Below are 15,463 nucleotides of genomic sequence, written 5' to 3' on the forward strand. Positions count from 1 at the left end.
AGTGAAGGGGAGCGGGGTGGACGGCCGCTGAGGGGGAAGGAGGAATATAAAGGAATATTTATCGGAGGAACCAAGACTTTGGAACGTATCATCTTAATCATCGTCACCATTATTGGAAAAACTTAATCTGCGTTAATTAATATTAGGGAAGGCTATTAGAAAATAAATTGTAAACATGAAACTAAATGCGGTATAAAAAAAATGGGAAGAAGAAAGGTATAGGAGGTGGTTTTGTAGAATACAAAGGAATGTCGGAGGAATGATAAGAGCATGTGCTAATCGAAGATGTGCAACAATTATATCAAGATTGAGATCTGGACATTGTGAGTACAGAACAAAACACATACTGTAGCCTAAGTGGGAAGATGCGACAAATGTGAACAAGAAGCAATACTACAATATAAACATTTGTAAGAGAGCGATAGCTAATTTGTGACCTTGGGAGATTAATATGTGTTCCACATTCCACAAAACGATTCAGCAAATAAGTGTTATAGGATATTATTTCGGTATCTCAGACAAATACAATATAGCCCCCTGCTCCCCCCGAATAAATATAAAAATGTCCATAGTTTTAAGTTGTAATATCACTATTCACCACTAGATGGCAGGCATGACAGATGTGCTTACACCAGAGGGATTCTTTGGATTCTCGTTTTTACATATGAATATTCCTTTCTTTTCCTATCCGAGTTAGATGACCCGGAAGTACTTGGAGGATAGGAACATTCAAATTCTACAAATGTTTAGAAAGGGTGCCTGCATGCCACATTTAAGACATCTTTAGCAAACCTTGACTAACCTTTTCAAAAGGATATCACCCACATTTCTTTTCAGCAACAAGATTTAAAGCAACAGGGCACTGATGTTGTTGACAGACTACGTAAAGAGGGTTGAGTTTCACGCTCAAGACTTTAAAAATAATAGTATAAAAAAAACCACTCATTTCATAAAAATAGTAATGAAGCTTTTTTGTCACAAGTGGATAGTCAATGAAAATGAGAAATATGCGTTCAAAACAAAGGAAAAGGTGTGGTTCCACACAGAAATAAAATTATCAACACCTTTCCAATTAATTTGAGAATGTGGAATTCGAAAAATGAACGAAAAACATCATCATAAACCCTTCACTAAACAAGTAAAGAAGCACTTTTTCATTTCTCATTGACACAATGACATCGTTCAACAACGATATAAGGATAAGTGGGTTAAAGGTTGGGAGATTTGACTTTCCAAAGAGGCCCCAGGTCTATACTGCCCTATACTACATGAGTAGGCCTGATCATTTTAAGCGGATTTGTAATGAACTGCACAGGACAGAGTACCTCAATAATACTACAATTTTGAGTGTTGACTTTTATGGGGAAAAAATGCACAAAATGTGGATCTTTTATACATGGATTGAAAAAAAAACGTATTATGGAAAATGAAACACAATAAGAGCACATATTTTGCATACATTTGTTCATATGAAATATGGGATTTTTGCCCCCCAATAGCACTGACGAAAAATTGTAGCCCCTTCTAGCATTCAAGTTGCCCATGCATGATTTAAGTATTAGTATGAAATATCAGTCAGAGCTATAGGACAAACTCTCCAGGCTTCTACTAGAAAGCAAAAAAATGTTAGGAAAATCATATGTGATCTTTATTTGGGTTTAATCTAGTGCTACTTAATTTTTTTTTATGATGACCAACCCAGAGGAAGTATAAAATATTGTGCCCTCACCAACTCTCCACCGTGTCTATAAATAGTATAATTTCTAAATAAAATTATTGTAATTATTAGATCTCTGCATAATATTCCTTCCACACTCGCTGACAATGATAGTGCCACTGCCACCTACTGTAGTGGAAGAGCAATTACACGTTATTCTAGTACAGGGAGAGAGAGAAAAACTATCCCTTAAACACCCTAGCATCACACACTATTTGAGAAAGACTGGGTTAATAAGAAGCACTTTATATGGGTGCAAGTGTGTGCTGACTCAAATTTAACATGAGTTTGAATGTGATTCTGCACCGCCACATCCCAGTCCTAAGAGGGTGTGCACTTGTTCTACCACAGTCCGTACACGTTATAGGTCCAAGCTGTTTTTTTAAATGCAAAGTGCTGTCCACGTATGTGGCCACTAAGCTCACTTTTCCCACCATTAACTAAGGTTAATGGTGGGAAAAGTTTTTAAATTATATATCTGGGGCGCATATTTTAAATGGATGTGAACTGCTACATACAAAACAAGATTTGAGTGTACTTTGTTTTAGACCACACCAGTGCAATAATATAAACAAACATGATGATATGAAAACAATAACTCGCAAGAAAACATAACACTTGTCAATATGTAGGGAATTTATTGAAATATTTCAGCAGAAATATATTTCATTTAACACAAAACTATTGCCTATAAATATGATTAACATATGGGGGAGGTCTCCAGACAAACCTGTTTCTGAGAGATAAAAGTCAACAAGTTTAAGTCAGCGTATAGAATGAAAAACGTGCAGCATTTCGTCACACCTGGACTGACTCGTGACACAGAGAGGCTACTGTCATGCTAGCAGATGGATGCATAGATCCTGCAGTCCTCCGGCTAAACAGTGTGGACCTGTCACGTTACAGCCTGGCGCATTACACCAAGTACATAATGAGACTTGTAGTTAGCATTCACTATTCACTGTAATCCGCCAAATGTTACTGGAATCCTGTCAAATTCAGACATATGCATTTGAATGACTAACTCTTGATTCATGCTGCATTTCTTGCCTTCAAACATGATGCCTTCGCATCCCAGGTGGAATATGTTGTGGAATTATCATTAGTTAGGCTAAATCAATAAAACAGTCTGGAAAACAAATTGACTTTTGGGTTCCTTTGCATTTGAAACTTCAAATATACACAAGTCTTACAGAGCAGTCTACCAGATAGTGGTCTGTGAGAGAGTGCGTACAAGAGTATCATAGGAAGATTCGTATGCAGCCTGAGATGGGGTTAGGGGTGAGTTAGAGACAGTAACAGACCAGTCTTAAAACAAAGAGTTACTTTATCTGTCAGTGGTCATACCGTTCTATCTTCCTATTGTTTTCTCATGTAGAAAAGATAAAGGCTAATTATTTAAAATGCAGGTGTTCACAACAAACAATAAAAATGTTATGCTGATGCTAGCCAAATAATTATTTTCTATAACAAATGTTAGGAGAAAAAAAATATTTTACAAGAATATGCAGCAGCGCTCATATGAAAGAAGAACTTTAAGAACAAAGCTGTAATATTACTAGGAAAAAACATCAAATTCTACAAGCAAAAAAAAGTTGCAATGGTGATTTAAAAAAAAGTCTTTATAGAAATATAATAAATAAAATTGTCCTTTTTGAGCAAAAAAAAAAATGCAATTCAAGAATACATTTGAGAATTTGGTGCTGAATTTATGGAAGAAAAAAAGCACAGAGGGCAGTAACCTCACAATTCCACTCCACAAGCAAAACATTGCAATACTGGAGGAAAAAATGAGAAATTTGAAACACCCAAGTTGTAATATGGAGATTAAAAAAATCTTTAAAGGTGTCTTGTACAGTTCAAAAACATTCTAAAGCTTTTTCTACATCATGCATGCTCCATCAATGCCCAGATGAGTACAAATAGCCCCGACTTTTTTTACTCCGACAGACCGACACTCACAGCACCTAATAGCTTGTATCTTCCCTTGAGTGTGGAGTGTTTGGGGCGAACATTTGCAGTTTCTTGGGGAAGGGGAGGGGTGGTGGGGCGACGTCATGCTTGTACCTGAGGACATTTAGTGTTAGCGTACGACAAAGATTGAGATGGAAACTAAAAAAAACTAAACTAAAAAAACAAAAGGCCGGCTTTGAGCACGGCCCAAACTTCAACTCAGAATTTATTCAAGCGCACTTACTTGCACGCACGGCACACCATGCACAAGCTTAACACAGAGGTTACAGTTATGCTTTAGGCCAGAGGGTGGCAGTCAGATGTAAAACAAAAAGTGACAAACTCAACAAGGCTCCTTTAAAAAAAATGTTTAATAAAGTTGTAATACTACAACAACAACAAAAATGCAATTTCACAAGATCAAAATTGAAAAAAAAATAATATTCTAAGGACAATGACATTTCTAACGTAAGGTCATTTGCTAAAAATGTTGACTTTCTGACATTCTCGTTTCACTTTTTTTTGTTTCAAGTGACTCCAGTCCTCCTGCCATTCTTTATAAAATGGTTCAAGTTCTCCCAAGATAGGTTACTGAAATGGTGAAAGGTAAATGGCTTGTTTTCAAGCTAGCCAATACTATGACAATATATCCCAATCCCACCTTCCTATAGAAATACTTAAATGTAGAAATTGAAAAATAAGGTAAATTGGCAGTTGATTTGGAGATGCTGTTATACACTGGGGCTTGACTGATTAATCAGCAAAAATTGCCACTTGAACACATCACAAAATAAGATCAAGATAATGACATTCAAGCAATCTCCCCTCAAGAAAAAAAAACTGCAAACATTTGCCCCTTTTCCCCCATTTTTCTCTCCATTGCTAAGTTAATTTTTTTTTAAATACTCATCTGTGGGGCCCTAGTATAGACAGTGTGGAAGTATAATCTAATTCCATTGCTGATAGGGAGCGTGATGACTTTGACAACGAGCAGGAGTAAGAACAGTGAAAAAACAGAACATTTCATAATTTTTGTAAACAACAGGCGCCAGGGTACTTATGGGTGGCATAAAGTGGTGAGTGGCTACCGCTGACTTGAACCGATAACAAAAAATTATTGCGTTTGGGGTTGAATACATTCAAACAACAGTGATAGATAAGGAGGCTAAAATCAACATTCAAACCATTTGCCCATGTTCTCATTCGCTCTGCCTGGGTCAAAATGACATTAAAGGGTTTCTTAACTATAAGAATGCTTGAGCTTTTGCCACCCCAAAGTATGTGTGAAAAGTTCTAAAGTGGAGATAATGGCGTGGGGTGGGGGAACAGGGGTGGTCTATGTCAATATACGGGCCACCTGTGCTTGAATTTCTTTGTCGGAGTGTGACATCAGCTGGACCAGTCGGCTGTGGAGCTCCGACGACTCGTCCAGCATGACCCGGAAGAGGCAGTCGTGCTTGCGCCTCAATTCCTCGGCCACCTGCGCCGAAGGCCTCCATGCCTTTAGGTTGCCCGTAAATGTCAGCAGCCGCAAAAGCACCGCAGATGACGTTTGCATGTCAAATAACAGCATGACAGAAGCTGGAGCCTGGGGTGCAAGGTACACAGGAAGAATGTTTAAAAACACATCACAGTCACCACTTGACTTGCACGTTAAATTACTTTCGTGCTCAGCTTTTAACTGAACTTACTAATATAGCAAATGTATTTTCCTCACTCAGTGGCCTAGTGGTAGAGTGTCCGCCTTGAGACTGGGAGGTTGGGGGTTCAATCCCTGACCGGGTCATACCAAAGACTATAAAAATGGGACCCATTGCCACCCTGCATGACACAATCATTTGGTGATCTAACCCCCCAATTCCAACCCTTCAAAGCATTAAAACCCTTGGGCAGTATTTTATTTTGAAATGGCTTGGTCAGAACCAACAAAAAGCCAAAAAATGGTCACAATAACGCCTAGGGGTTAAAGGGTTCGAATTGGGGGGTTGGATCACCAAATGATTCCCGAGCGCGCCCTTGCTGCTGCTCACCGCTCCCTCAGAAGATGGGTCACAAAACACTGCCGACACTTATTTTCTTTTTTTATGGTTATGCACTCCGGGTTTTGTATTTCTGGACTTAAGTCTTAGAAAAACTTTCCGCTATCTTGGACTGTAGTATACCTTTATCTCTAAGCTTGTGTTTGCTAGGTGACCTAACATCAACTGACGTACCACGTAAACAATTTCAATCTAGACTCGTAGCCCTTCCAATCACCAAAAAAAACAATTCTTGTTAACTGGAAAAATAAACAAACTCTGAATATTGACCAGTGGTCTAACTTCCTCATAAATTACATTTTAACGGAAAAATCTCTGCTTCGGGGACGGGGGGATGCGCACCCGCCCCCGCCAGGTTGGGAGGGCGGGTGAGTCGGGGTGGGGAGCCATCGCTTGGGGTAGAGCTTAATACTGCGGCCCCCCATCATACCCCATCTGTTCCCCCGCCTCGCCACCATGCATTTTAATGCACCATATACACTCACCAACACATCTCTGGGAAGCAGGTGGATCGGAGCGGGGGGATATAATTTCCCTCTGCTCCATCTCACCTGCTCCCAATTTTAATGCACCACACGCACACACTTGTATATACACTGGATGGGGTTACATCCACGGAGTAGGTATAGAGTTCGGCAGTCGGGTGAGCTGGCAAACTCAGTAACAGTGTTAGTTTTCACTAGGCACGCCAGCGTGACAACCGGCACCTTTCCCCGCCAGGCCTGGGGTTCGGGGGCGCCTCCTGTCTCCCGGTGCTCCCTTCCCCCCTTCCGTTCTGGAGGAGGGGTGGGCGCCGGTGCCCCCGCTACTCCGCTACGGGTGGCTGGGTGGGAGGTGCTGGGGGGTTCTGGGGGTCGGGTTACGGGGGACGGCAAGGGCTGGGCTGTGGTGGGTGGCGGGTGTGGGTGTCATAGGGGGAGCGGGGGCTGTGGGCCGGTGGGGCCTTCCGTGCACCGTTCTGCTGCGTTGGGCGTATATGCCTGTGGGGTTGGTGAAAGATTCTGGTTTGTAACCCTGTGTGTAGTAGGTGGTGCCTGGTCGGTGCTAGATTTCACTTTTCTCTCTTTTCTTTGATCACTCCTCGGGTCTCCTGACAACTTCACGACTATCGGGATTCTGAAGTATTCGGTTTACGTGAAGGGTATGGGATTTTTAATAGGTTTCAGGTGAATTAATGAGCACACACTCACACGCACGCACATATGCACACACGAAAAGAAGAAAAAAAAGATGGGTCAAATGCAGAGAACAAATTTCGCCCCACCTATGTGGGTGTGACAATCAGTGGTAAAAAAAAATAAACAAAAAATGACACAAAATCAGAAATGACACAAAAAAAGTGTCCCACAAGGAGAACTGAACGATTAAATGCATTTGCATTATAATTACAATTTCATAACGCTCTAATTTAAGCCTGCCGCTCTAGGTATGCATAATTTTCAATGAGTTTACCGTCTTACAAGACCTTGAGGGGAATATCTAACATGTTTAATGTAATTCACCTCTCAACATTTAAAAACAAAACAAAAGCCTCACCGTATGATTTGTGTATTTTGTGTTGTTTCAGCTTCATCAAAGTTTATACCTGTAGTTGTAGATAAAGTGTCTGTCATATTAATTTATGCTTAATTTGCCTTTATCTTAGTATATTTTAATATATACCAGAGTTGATTGGTTTAAGAAAGATTGATAAATTGCTTGTTTGTTAAAAAATATATTTTAGAAAGATCTTAATTGCAAATTAAATCACAATTCTGGGGGGAACAATTACAATGAAATTATTTTCCAAAATCATTCAGCCCTACCATAACGCATGGATCAAACACTGCAGCCATTTGGAATGAAAACAACATTTTTCAACTATGGAAAAAAATTAATACAGTAATCCTTTTTATCCCATGACAGCTTTATTGCTGTATGACTGCTCCTCCACTCTCCTGCCCTCTAGTGGAATTTACTTCAATTACCAAATGTTCCTTCAGCTACACTAGAAGTTACGGACGGAGCCCCTCTGGTGTCAGGGTATGAATTTTTTTCTTCTTCTGCTAATCTGTACCCACAGTTTAGTAATCTGTACCCACAGTTAAGCATTGCTCATGATTGGTCTGTTTAGTCACATGCCGTGATGACGTACTCTGCTTTCCCCGGGAAGTTTCCAGGACTTTCATTTAGTGGCTGTACATACCACCTACGCGACCGCTTTAATAAAACTAAAAATATAATATAGTCATCTAGATCAGTGTTTGTCAACACTGGTCCTCAGGGCACACTATCCAGCCTATTTTCCATGTGTCCCTATTCCAACGCAGGTGAGGATCGTTATCAGGATTCTCTAGAGTTTGCTGATAAACTGTCATTGGAATCAGCTTCATTTTTTTGCTTCATTTATTGTTTTTATCTTATTTTAAGCATTCCATACAGTTCAGTAGTTCACCGCATAATTTCATGCAGGGAGATATCGGCACACTGTCATGTACGTTGTGTTATGTGAAGTTATGTTGAATATTTATGAATGAAGAAAGCCATCTAGTTTCATACTCGAGTAAATTGCGTTTTAGCATTCATGGTCTGTGCTTCCAAAAGGGTCGCCATTGTAGAGTGACGTCACAAGTAGTCCGTCGGTGAAGTCGGGGTACTTTTTCTTCCCGACTTCGCAAGTGGGATTTCCGAGTTCAAGGGGGCGTTACCGTACACACTTTCTGGTTTGAACTCGGAAAAGAACAACTTCCGACCATCCTCGAATGCAGCACGAGGACCAGGGTTGCAAAAGGCAATTAAAACGTGTGGCATTTGCCAAGGCCCACAGCCTGCTAAAAGGATGGAAGCTGGAAAAGTGTCAGAAGGTGGATTTCTCTGATGAATCTTCGGTTGAATTACATCACAGCCACCGCAAATATTGCAGAAGACCTACTGGAGCCCGCATGGATCCGAGATACACCCAGAAAACAGTTAAGTTTGGTGGCGGAAAAATCATGGTCTGGGGTTACATCCAGTATGGGGGCGTGCGAGAGATTTGCAGGGTGGAAGGCAATATCAATAGCCTAAAATATCAAGACGTATTGGCTACCTCTTACATTCCCAACCATAAAAGGGGTCAAATTTTGCAGCAGGATGGCGCTCCATCGCATACTTCCATCTCTACATCAAAGTTCCTCTAGGCGAAGAAGATCAAGGTGCTCCAAGACTGGCCAGCCCAGTCGCCAGACATGAACATCATTGAGCATGTCTGGGGTAGAATGAAAGAGGAAGCATGGAAGACCAAACCAAAGAATCTTGATGAACTCTGGGAGGCATGTAAGACTGCTTTCTTTGCTATTCCTGATTACTTCATCAATACATTGTATGAATCATTGCCGAACCGCATGGATGCAGTCCTTCAAGCTCATGGAAGTCATACAAGATATTAGATATGGATCTCACAGCACCACTACTTCATTCTCTGATGCTATGTAACTTTTTTTGTATTTGAAGTAAATTATTTGTTCCATTTTCACATTACTTTTTGTAGGTGACAAAACTTTTGTCTTGCCAAAATCTGACCTTTCTGTGTTCATTAAATGATCAAAATTTCTTCAGAGAAGCAAATTTATTTTTGTATATTAAACATCATTTGGGAGGGTTTTAGCTTTTATATGAGCCATTTCCAAAACCAATGGGTTAATTAAAAGTCAGGTTATAAGCTGGTGTTTCTACAAAATGGATAAGCGACAAGACTTTTGTCAGGGACTGTAGTTGTAGCAAAAAATGTTCCACGCTCACCAATTTTTCACCTTGTTTCTTGTTCCGGAAACTAAAAACAACTTCCGGAATTGTCCATAAAATAAAAGGAAACGGCGCCTTAGACAATACCAGCAGTAGCGACACCCCCGATTAGGAGTGAAACCGCAATACATTTTCAAAACAACGTGTGTGGGTTGCACACAAATATGAAGGCAAACACATGTGCGGCACTCTGCCGTAACATCCGTGCCGTCACCTCGGGCGCGAGTATAAAGAGTTCCAACTGTAGCAATAGAGGTTGCCCTTTGACTTTTAAATGACTGACTTCTTACCTGAGCCTGAACAATATCATCCATCATGTCTGGATTAGATGACAAATTCACAAGAACCTTCAAGGTCTGAACCTAAAATAAATTACCATGTTAACTCACAGTATTGTCAAACAACTGTTAAAAACATATTTAATTCTTAAAAAGAGTGTTAGGAGCAGACCCTAACCTGTAATGTCGCGTTGCTTACCACCAGCAAAGAGAGTAGAAGCGTCACTGAACCTTTGAGCAGGTGTTGATGTTTGTCAGTGACAGAAAGGTTGGTTAGCAGCCTGAGAGCACCTAGTTGAAGGTCAGAGTTCACCGCAGACATCTCAATCAACTCGAGCACTTGTGGCACATAGACCTAAAAGACAAGACATATTTTTCAGAGACAGAGGTCCAAGAACTGACAATACGTATATGGTACAGTGATTCACAGACGAAACCTAAAGCCAAAAACAAGCACTATCTAATATTTAAACAATCAATCTACAAGGCAGCTAGAAACCACCCATCAGTCACATGTTCCATACTTTTGCTCACTTGAAAAGTGGGTGTGTACACTGTACAAACAAAATGTGGACTGTTCTGAGTTGTTTCACACATCTAGATGTAAAGACCATAAAATAAAAGCTGGAATTCTGAACTTCTGTCTCATATATTTCTTCTTTTGAGCTGAAAAACATAAGTCTTGAGTAGACAACAAAAAAAGGAAAAGACCTTCCCGTTCCAATACTGTTGGAGTGGACCGTATGCTATGCATATAAAAAAAAAAAATCCCCACTAAGCTCTATAGTGCATTGGTAGGCAAACTCAGTCCTCAAATTAAATTAAGTCCTGCAGTTGTTGGATGTTTCCCTTCTTCAACAAAGCTGATTCCTATAATCAGCTCAGCAGCAAGCTTTGCATAAGCCTGATAATGATCCTGTTCATTGGAATCAGCTGTGTTGGAGGAGAGAAACCTCTAACCTGCAGGACCACGGCTCACGAGGACCGAGTTTGCCCACAGTTATGCAAGCTAAAGAATAATTTTAACAGTTTTAATAAGTTAAAATGAATTTTAATGTTCATATGTGTAAATTGTGTGAGATTATAGAATTATATAAAAATCACACACTCTGATCAGTAAGTGGCTGAAAAGAGACACCTGCTAACTACAGTATAGATAACCGGACTGATGTTGTTCGTAGCATATACGATATGGAGAGAATCCGAAAGTAAGATGTAAAATTTGATATCATTGATGAAATATGGTCATATTGGTTTACACGTTTTTAATCGAAGGCCTGGGATAAACTCTAGCGCACCCGCAACCCAGGTGAGGATAAGCGGTACGGATAATGAAGGAATTTTATGTCCCTTTACTTCAAACCTTACCACAAAGAAGAGAATGAATATGGTCATACAAGCAAATGTTGTCTATGGAGACTATACAGTATGTGAATTGTATTCCCCCTTGCTGTTTGTACTATTATTGTTTGTATTTGTGTTGTCTCTTTAAAAAAAAAAAAACTATAAAAGTAAAAAAATATATATATATTTTTTAATATTGTCTCTCTATACCACATATTTTCACTAATCGCGGGTGGGTCTGGAACCCATCTCATGCAAGAAATGGGGCTTCACTATATGGTTGCGTACCGTCAGCTGTTCCTGGTTTTGGATGTTCATACAGAGATTATTTAAAGCATTGAGAGTCTGCACTTTAACCTCCGGTGCAGGGTCAGAGAGGAAACCACCTATGATAGGAATCCCTTCACATTCGCGTATAACATTCTGCGGGATAGAAGATACATAATGTTAGAATGTTTGTAGAATTTCACAAAAATGTGATAGTCTAATCTTTTTTGAAGGCCCGTACCTGATTGACAGTAAAAGCAGCAGCGTTTCCTAAAGTGAGCAAGAGACGGCACTTGTCTGGTGTACTATTGCTGGTCTGGAGACATGTCAGCAGCATATTTAAGTGCTGTGGCTCCAGGTTGCCAGCAGACTGGTGGATGATGTCACCTGTGAAGCCAAAACTAGTTTTCATAAGACTGTCTCAGTTGCCAATCATATTTCATTTTCACAGGGCCAGCGCACTGGCCCTTAATAATCTAAGTGCTTTTCTGTTCTCTAGCTAGCAAAACACCTCTGGTGTATTTAATTAATTTAAAGTGCTTAAACCAACCACAGACACAGTACAATAGCTGTATAAAAAATTAAGTGGATATTTTGCCGCGATCTGCTACTCGCCACAATTACAAGTACACATTTTGCGCCAGTTGAGTGTATGAGTTTGTGGCATAATGGTTAACAACCTTTGCTCTGAGAGGTAGGGTTAGGCTGCCAATGCCGAGAACTGATTGAGGGTTTGGGTTAGGCCAGAGATGGGCAAACCCCGGCCCGCGGGCCAAATACGGCCCGTTATGCGTTTCAATCCGGCCCGCCGAACTTATCCAATAAGGCTAGAGAAAAAAAGCTTCTTTTTTTTTGTTCAGCTCAGTGGCCGAGTGGTTAGAGTGTCCGCCCTGAGACTGGGAGGTCCTGGGTTCAATTCCCGGCCGGGTCATACCAAAGACTATACTAGACTATATAACTTCTACACACCCGGAAAATATGATCACTGGGTCGGGGTCCCACTGATAAGCTCGTTTACGCACAGAAAGGGGACAGAAAGATACGCAGGGTACATTCATAACAACGTTTGCAATTTATTCAAATAAACGGGAGAATGGCAGTAAGCTTAACTCAAGATAACTGATTCAAAAAATACAATTCTTCCTGGATTTGGACATTTACAGCAGGAGACGGCACGGTTTTGTGTTGAACACAGCAATAATGTCCTGATAGTCCGGAGAATCGGTCAATTCTTTTTTGAAAGAAAGCAGGGACAAAGAGTTCAGTCTATCAGTCAACATTGTGGCACTGTTGTGTTTTGATCCTTTTGACAGCTGAAGATAGTCTTTCTACATGCTGTCATGGGTGAGGTGAGGAGCGCGCATGCAGGAGACTGTTGATATTGGTGAAGACATCCCCGGGGCGTGCGTCGAGCACTTCTATGAGCGTTTCCTCGTTGGCTTTTGGCTTCTTTTTGAGCTGCTGCACAAACACCGTGTGCTATGCGTCTCCCACGGAGATGGAAAAGTGGTCAGAGACGGATTGGATGTACGCGCTTTGTCCTCAGCGCGTGACAGGCAGCAGCGGCTATCATGCAGCCGCATGTGTCACACGTACTGTGGGCCCGGGTTAAAAATGGGTGGGCCAATGGAAAAAAAATCTTTAACTTTATGCCTTGAATTGAAATCTATTAATAATAGATGCAGTCACCAGGTTTGACAGATCACAGTGTATGTGCTATTATAATCTATTTACATTTCTCCTCCCACTTTGCCAAATAGTGTGTAAATGCCGCATCTTGCATATTCATTGAGGCAAACGTACTACCTGGATTAGGGCTATTTTATAATAATAATAATAATAATAATAATAATAATAATAATAATAAATTTCATTTAAAAACAGCACCTTTCAGAACACCCAAGGTCACTTTACAAAGCATAAAAACACAGCAAAAGTTGAGCTAAAACAATAAAAATGAAGCTATTGGAAAAGCTGTTTTAAATATGTGGATTTTGCACATTTGAAAAACGCAGTCCTAAGTGCACACTATAAGTAAATTGGGTTGTACATTTATCTGTGTGTTTTTACTGTGCTATGAGGTCCAAATAAATGCTCCTGGTCCGGCCAATTTGTCAAAATTTCAAACCCATTGTGGCCCGCAAGTCAAAAAGTTTGCCCACCCCTGGCTGTTAATGCCGACGGTAACAGCCTACAGTATATGCTCTGACGGTTATGGTTACAGACTGGTATAGCAGTCTATCTTCTGTGGCAAAACAAAATAACAACTTCGTGAATAGACCATGGACATATACAGGTCCGTAGACACAGAAGGGGGTGAAGCGATGCAGGAACCACGCTCAGTGCACCACTCGGTCCGGTGCCTGACCAATCAGAGCCGTTCACGGTAAAATATCGCTAGCAAGAGAGTTGCCGGTCACGGCTTCATATTTATAAATGTTTAACATTGTGGACTTTTTTTTTTTTTTTTAATAGAGCTGCCTTGTTGGTTCTCCAATAAGGCAGCCATTTGCTATTCAAATACTTACCCAAAGTATCATCCGTTCTTTCACTTCGGGGACACATAAGGTCCAGTCCAGACACTTTGGCCAACAGGCTGTCTGGCCGAGAACTACCTTCATTGCCCCCTCTTTTCTTGTATCTCCTCAAGCTTCCTCCATTTATGAGTTTGTAAATTCCATAAGAGGCTCCAGCACCGGCGACTATTCCAAGCAAAGTCTTAATACTGCCAATTCTAGGCGTAAAGCTGCTGCCGTCGCCCATTCTGATGCAGTCTCTTCAGCTAAACCTCAGCGATGAATCTTTTACCGGATGCTATGTACTGTACACAGGACAGGAGGGTATGTCGTACGTTTTGAAATCTGTATCACACAACTAACATGGCACGTTCATTAAAGCAAAGCAAAGTACACTAAACAAAAGTAACTTAAAAGGACTCATCGTCTGTTGTACTAGTTTGCTTTTATGTGTGCTGCACTGATTGCTCACCGGGCAGAAAATAGTTGCGAGGCAGAGTGACCTTGTTAACGAAAACGCTAGAGTCTGGATTTTTCACCCGTATGTTGTCCAACTAGGCTTCCTATCGTTTTTACGGCTCCACGCGAATATTATAGCACTATTTTGATGTGTTTGTGTAAATTGTGGACCAAAGGGAAGGCAGCAGGAGAGCTCCACCGGAAACACGTGACCTCCACCGAAAACGCGTTGGAGCTCCACCACTGACCTGAATATATGACTGGATAGCCGATAGCCCATACACGCCCGTGCAATCCGTTGAAGTCACAGGGCGGCCATTTTGCTTCTCCCATCTCGCGAGCAGACTACTGTATAAACTACAGCTGCTCCTCAAAAAATGAGAATATCCTCAAAAAGTTGAATAATGTCCGTAATTCCATTCAAAAAGTCAAATTTTCATAGATTATAGATTCAGGGCCCACAATTTAAGTGATTTCAAGTATGTATTTGTTATGGATAAGGATATCAAAAAAAAATCAATAATATGAAGACATCAACATGCATTATTCCCAGTGTTTTGCATTTGTGGGGAAAAAAGATGGATGGATGGATGGTATTTTCAAAACGATATGTCAATCTTCAATAGTTGGTTGGGTTTCCTTTGCCTTAACCACTGCCTCGATGCGCCGTGGCATTGCCTGGGGGTCCTGGAAGCTGAAGAGGTTAAATATATTTGTCCTCTCTTGCGTGTTCCAAAAATATGAAGACAGATTTCTTGTAAGAAAAAACACCATTGCAAAGATGATTTATTAAAACAGAGATCTCCGGACATCGGGACGACCCTGAACATCACGTAGGAGGTGGAATTTTCAGAGTGCCCATTGTGCCCCCTCCCTTACGGAAGAGGCTTCTTATAGAATAGCAGACCGCCTCTCTCCTCCTACAAAAAATGAGCAGAATAGATTGGCTCTCACTCAACATGTCACACAACATCATCCCCGTACTCAGACCGCACCTGTCTTTCATTTTTAGACAAAATATACTCTCTGGGTACTTTTTTCTCAAAACAATATCTCACAAACAAGTTGAACTAGATTTAGAGTGGCCGTGAGCGATGGCGCAAACAGAGGGTGTGTGTGTGTTCTCTC

General features: G+C 40.8%; 1 protein-coding gene across 2 annotated transcripts; it reads right to left on the reverse strand.

Annotated features, from left to right (window-relative positions):
- Positions 1–4,023: 4,023 nt before the first annotated feature.
- On the reverse strand, positions 4,024–14,510 carry armc10 (armadillo repeat containing 10). 2 transcript variants are annotated; one of them, XM_077568009.1, is made up of 6 exons: positions 13,889–14,510; positions 11,602–11,747; positions 11,382–11,516; positions 9,949–10,104; positions 9,762–9,833; positions 4,024–5,258 (listed from the first exon to the last, which is right to left on the reverse strand). In XM_077568009.1, the coding sequence occupies exons 1-6, from the start codon at positions 14,121–14,123 to the stop codon at positions 5,007–5,009; spliced, it is 996 nt and encodes a 331-aa protein (XP_077424135.1). In that variant the 5' UTR covers positions 14,124–14,510; the 3' UTR covers positions 4,024–5,006. The 2 variants fall into 2 exon arrangements, with proteins under 2 accessions (XP_077424135.1, XP_077424134.1); XM_077568008.1 differs by having other exon boundaries at positions 9,928–10,104.
- Between the last annotated feature and the right edge of the window lie 953 nt (positions 14,511–15,463).

The sequence above is a fragment of the Vanacampus margaritifer genome, chromosome 6 (assembly GCF_051991255.1).
Source record: "Vanacampus margaritifer isolate UIUO_Vmar chromosome 6, RoL_Vmar_1.0, whole genome shotgun sequence".
Classification (NCBI taxonomy): Eukaryota; Metazoa; Chordata; class Actinopteri; order Syngnathiformes; family Syngnathidae; genus Vanacampus; species Vanacampus margaritifer.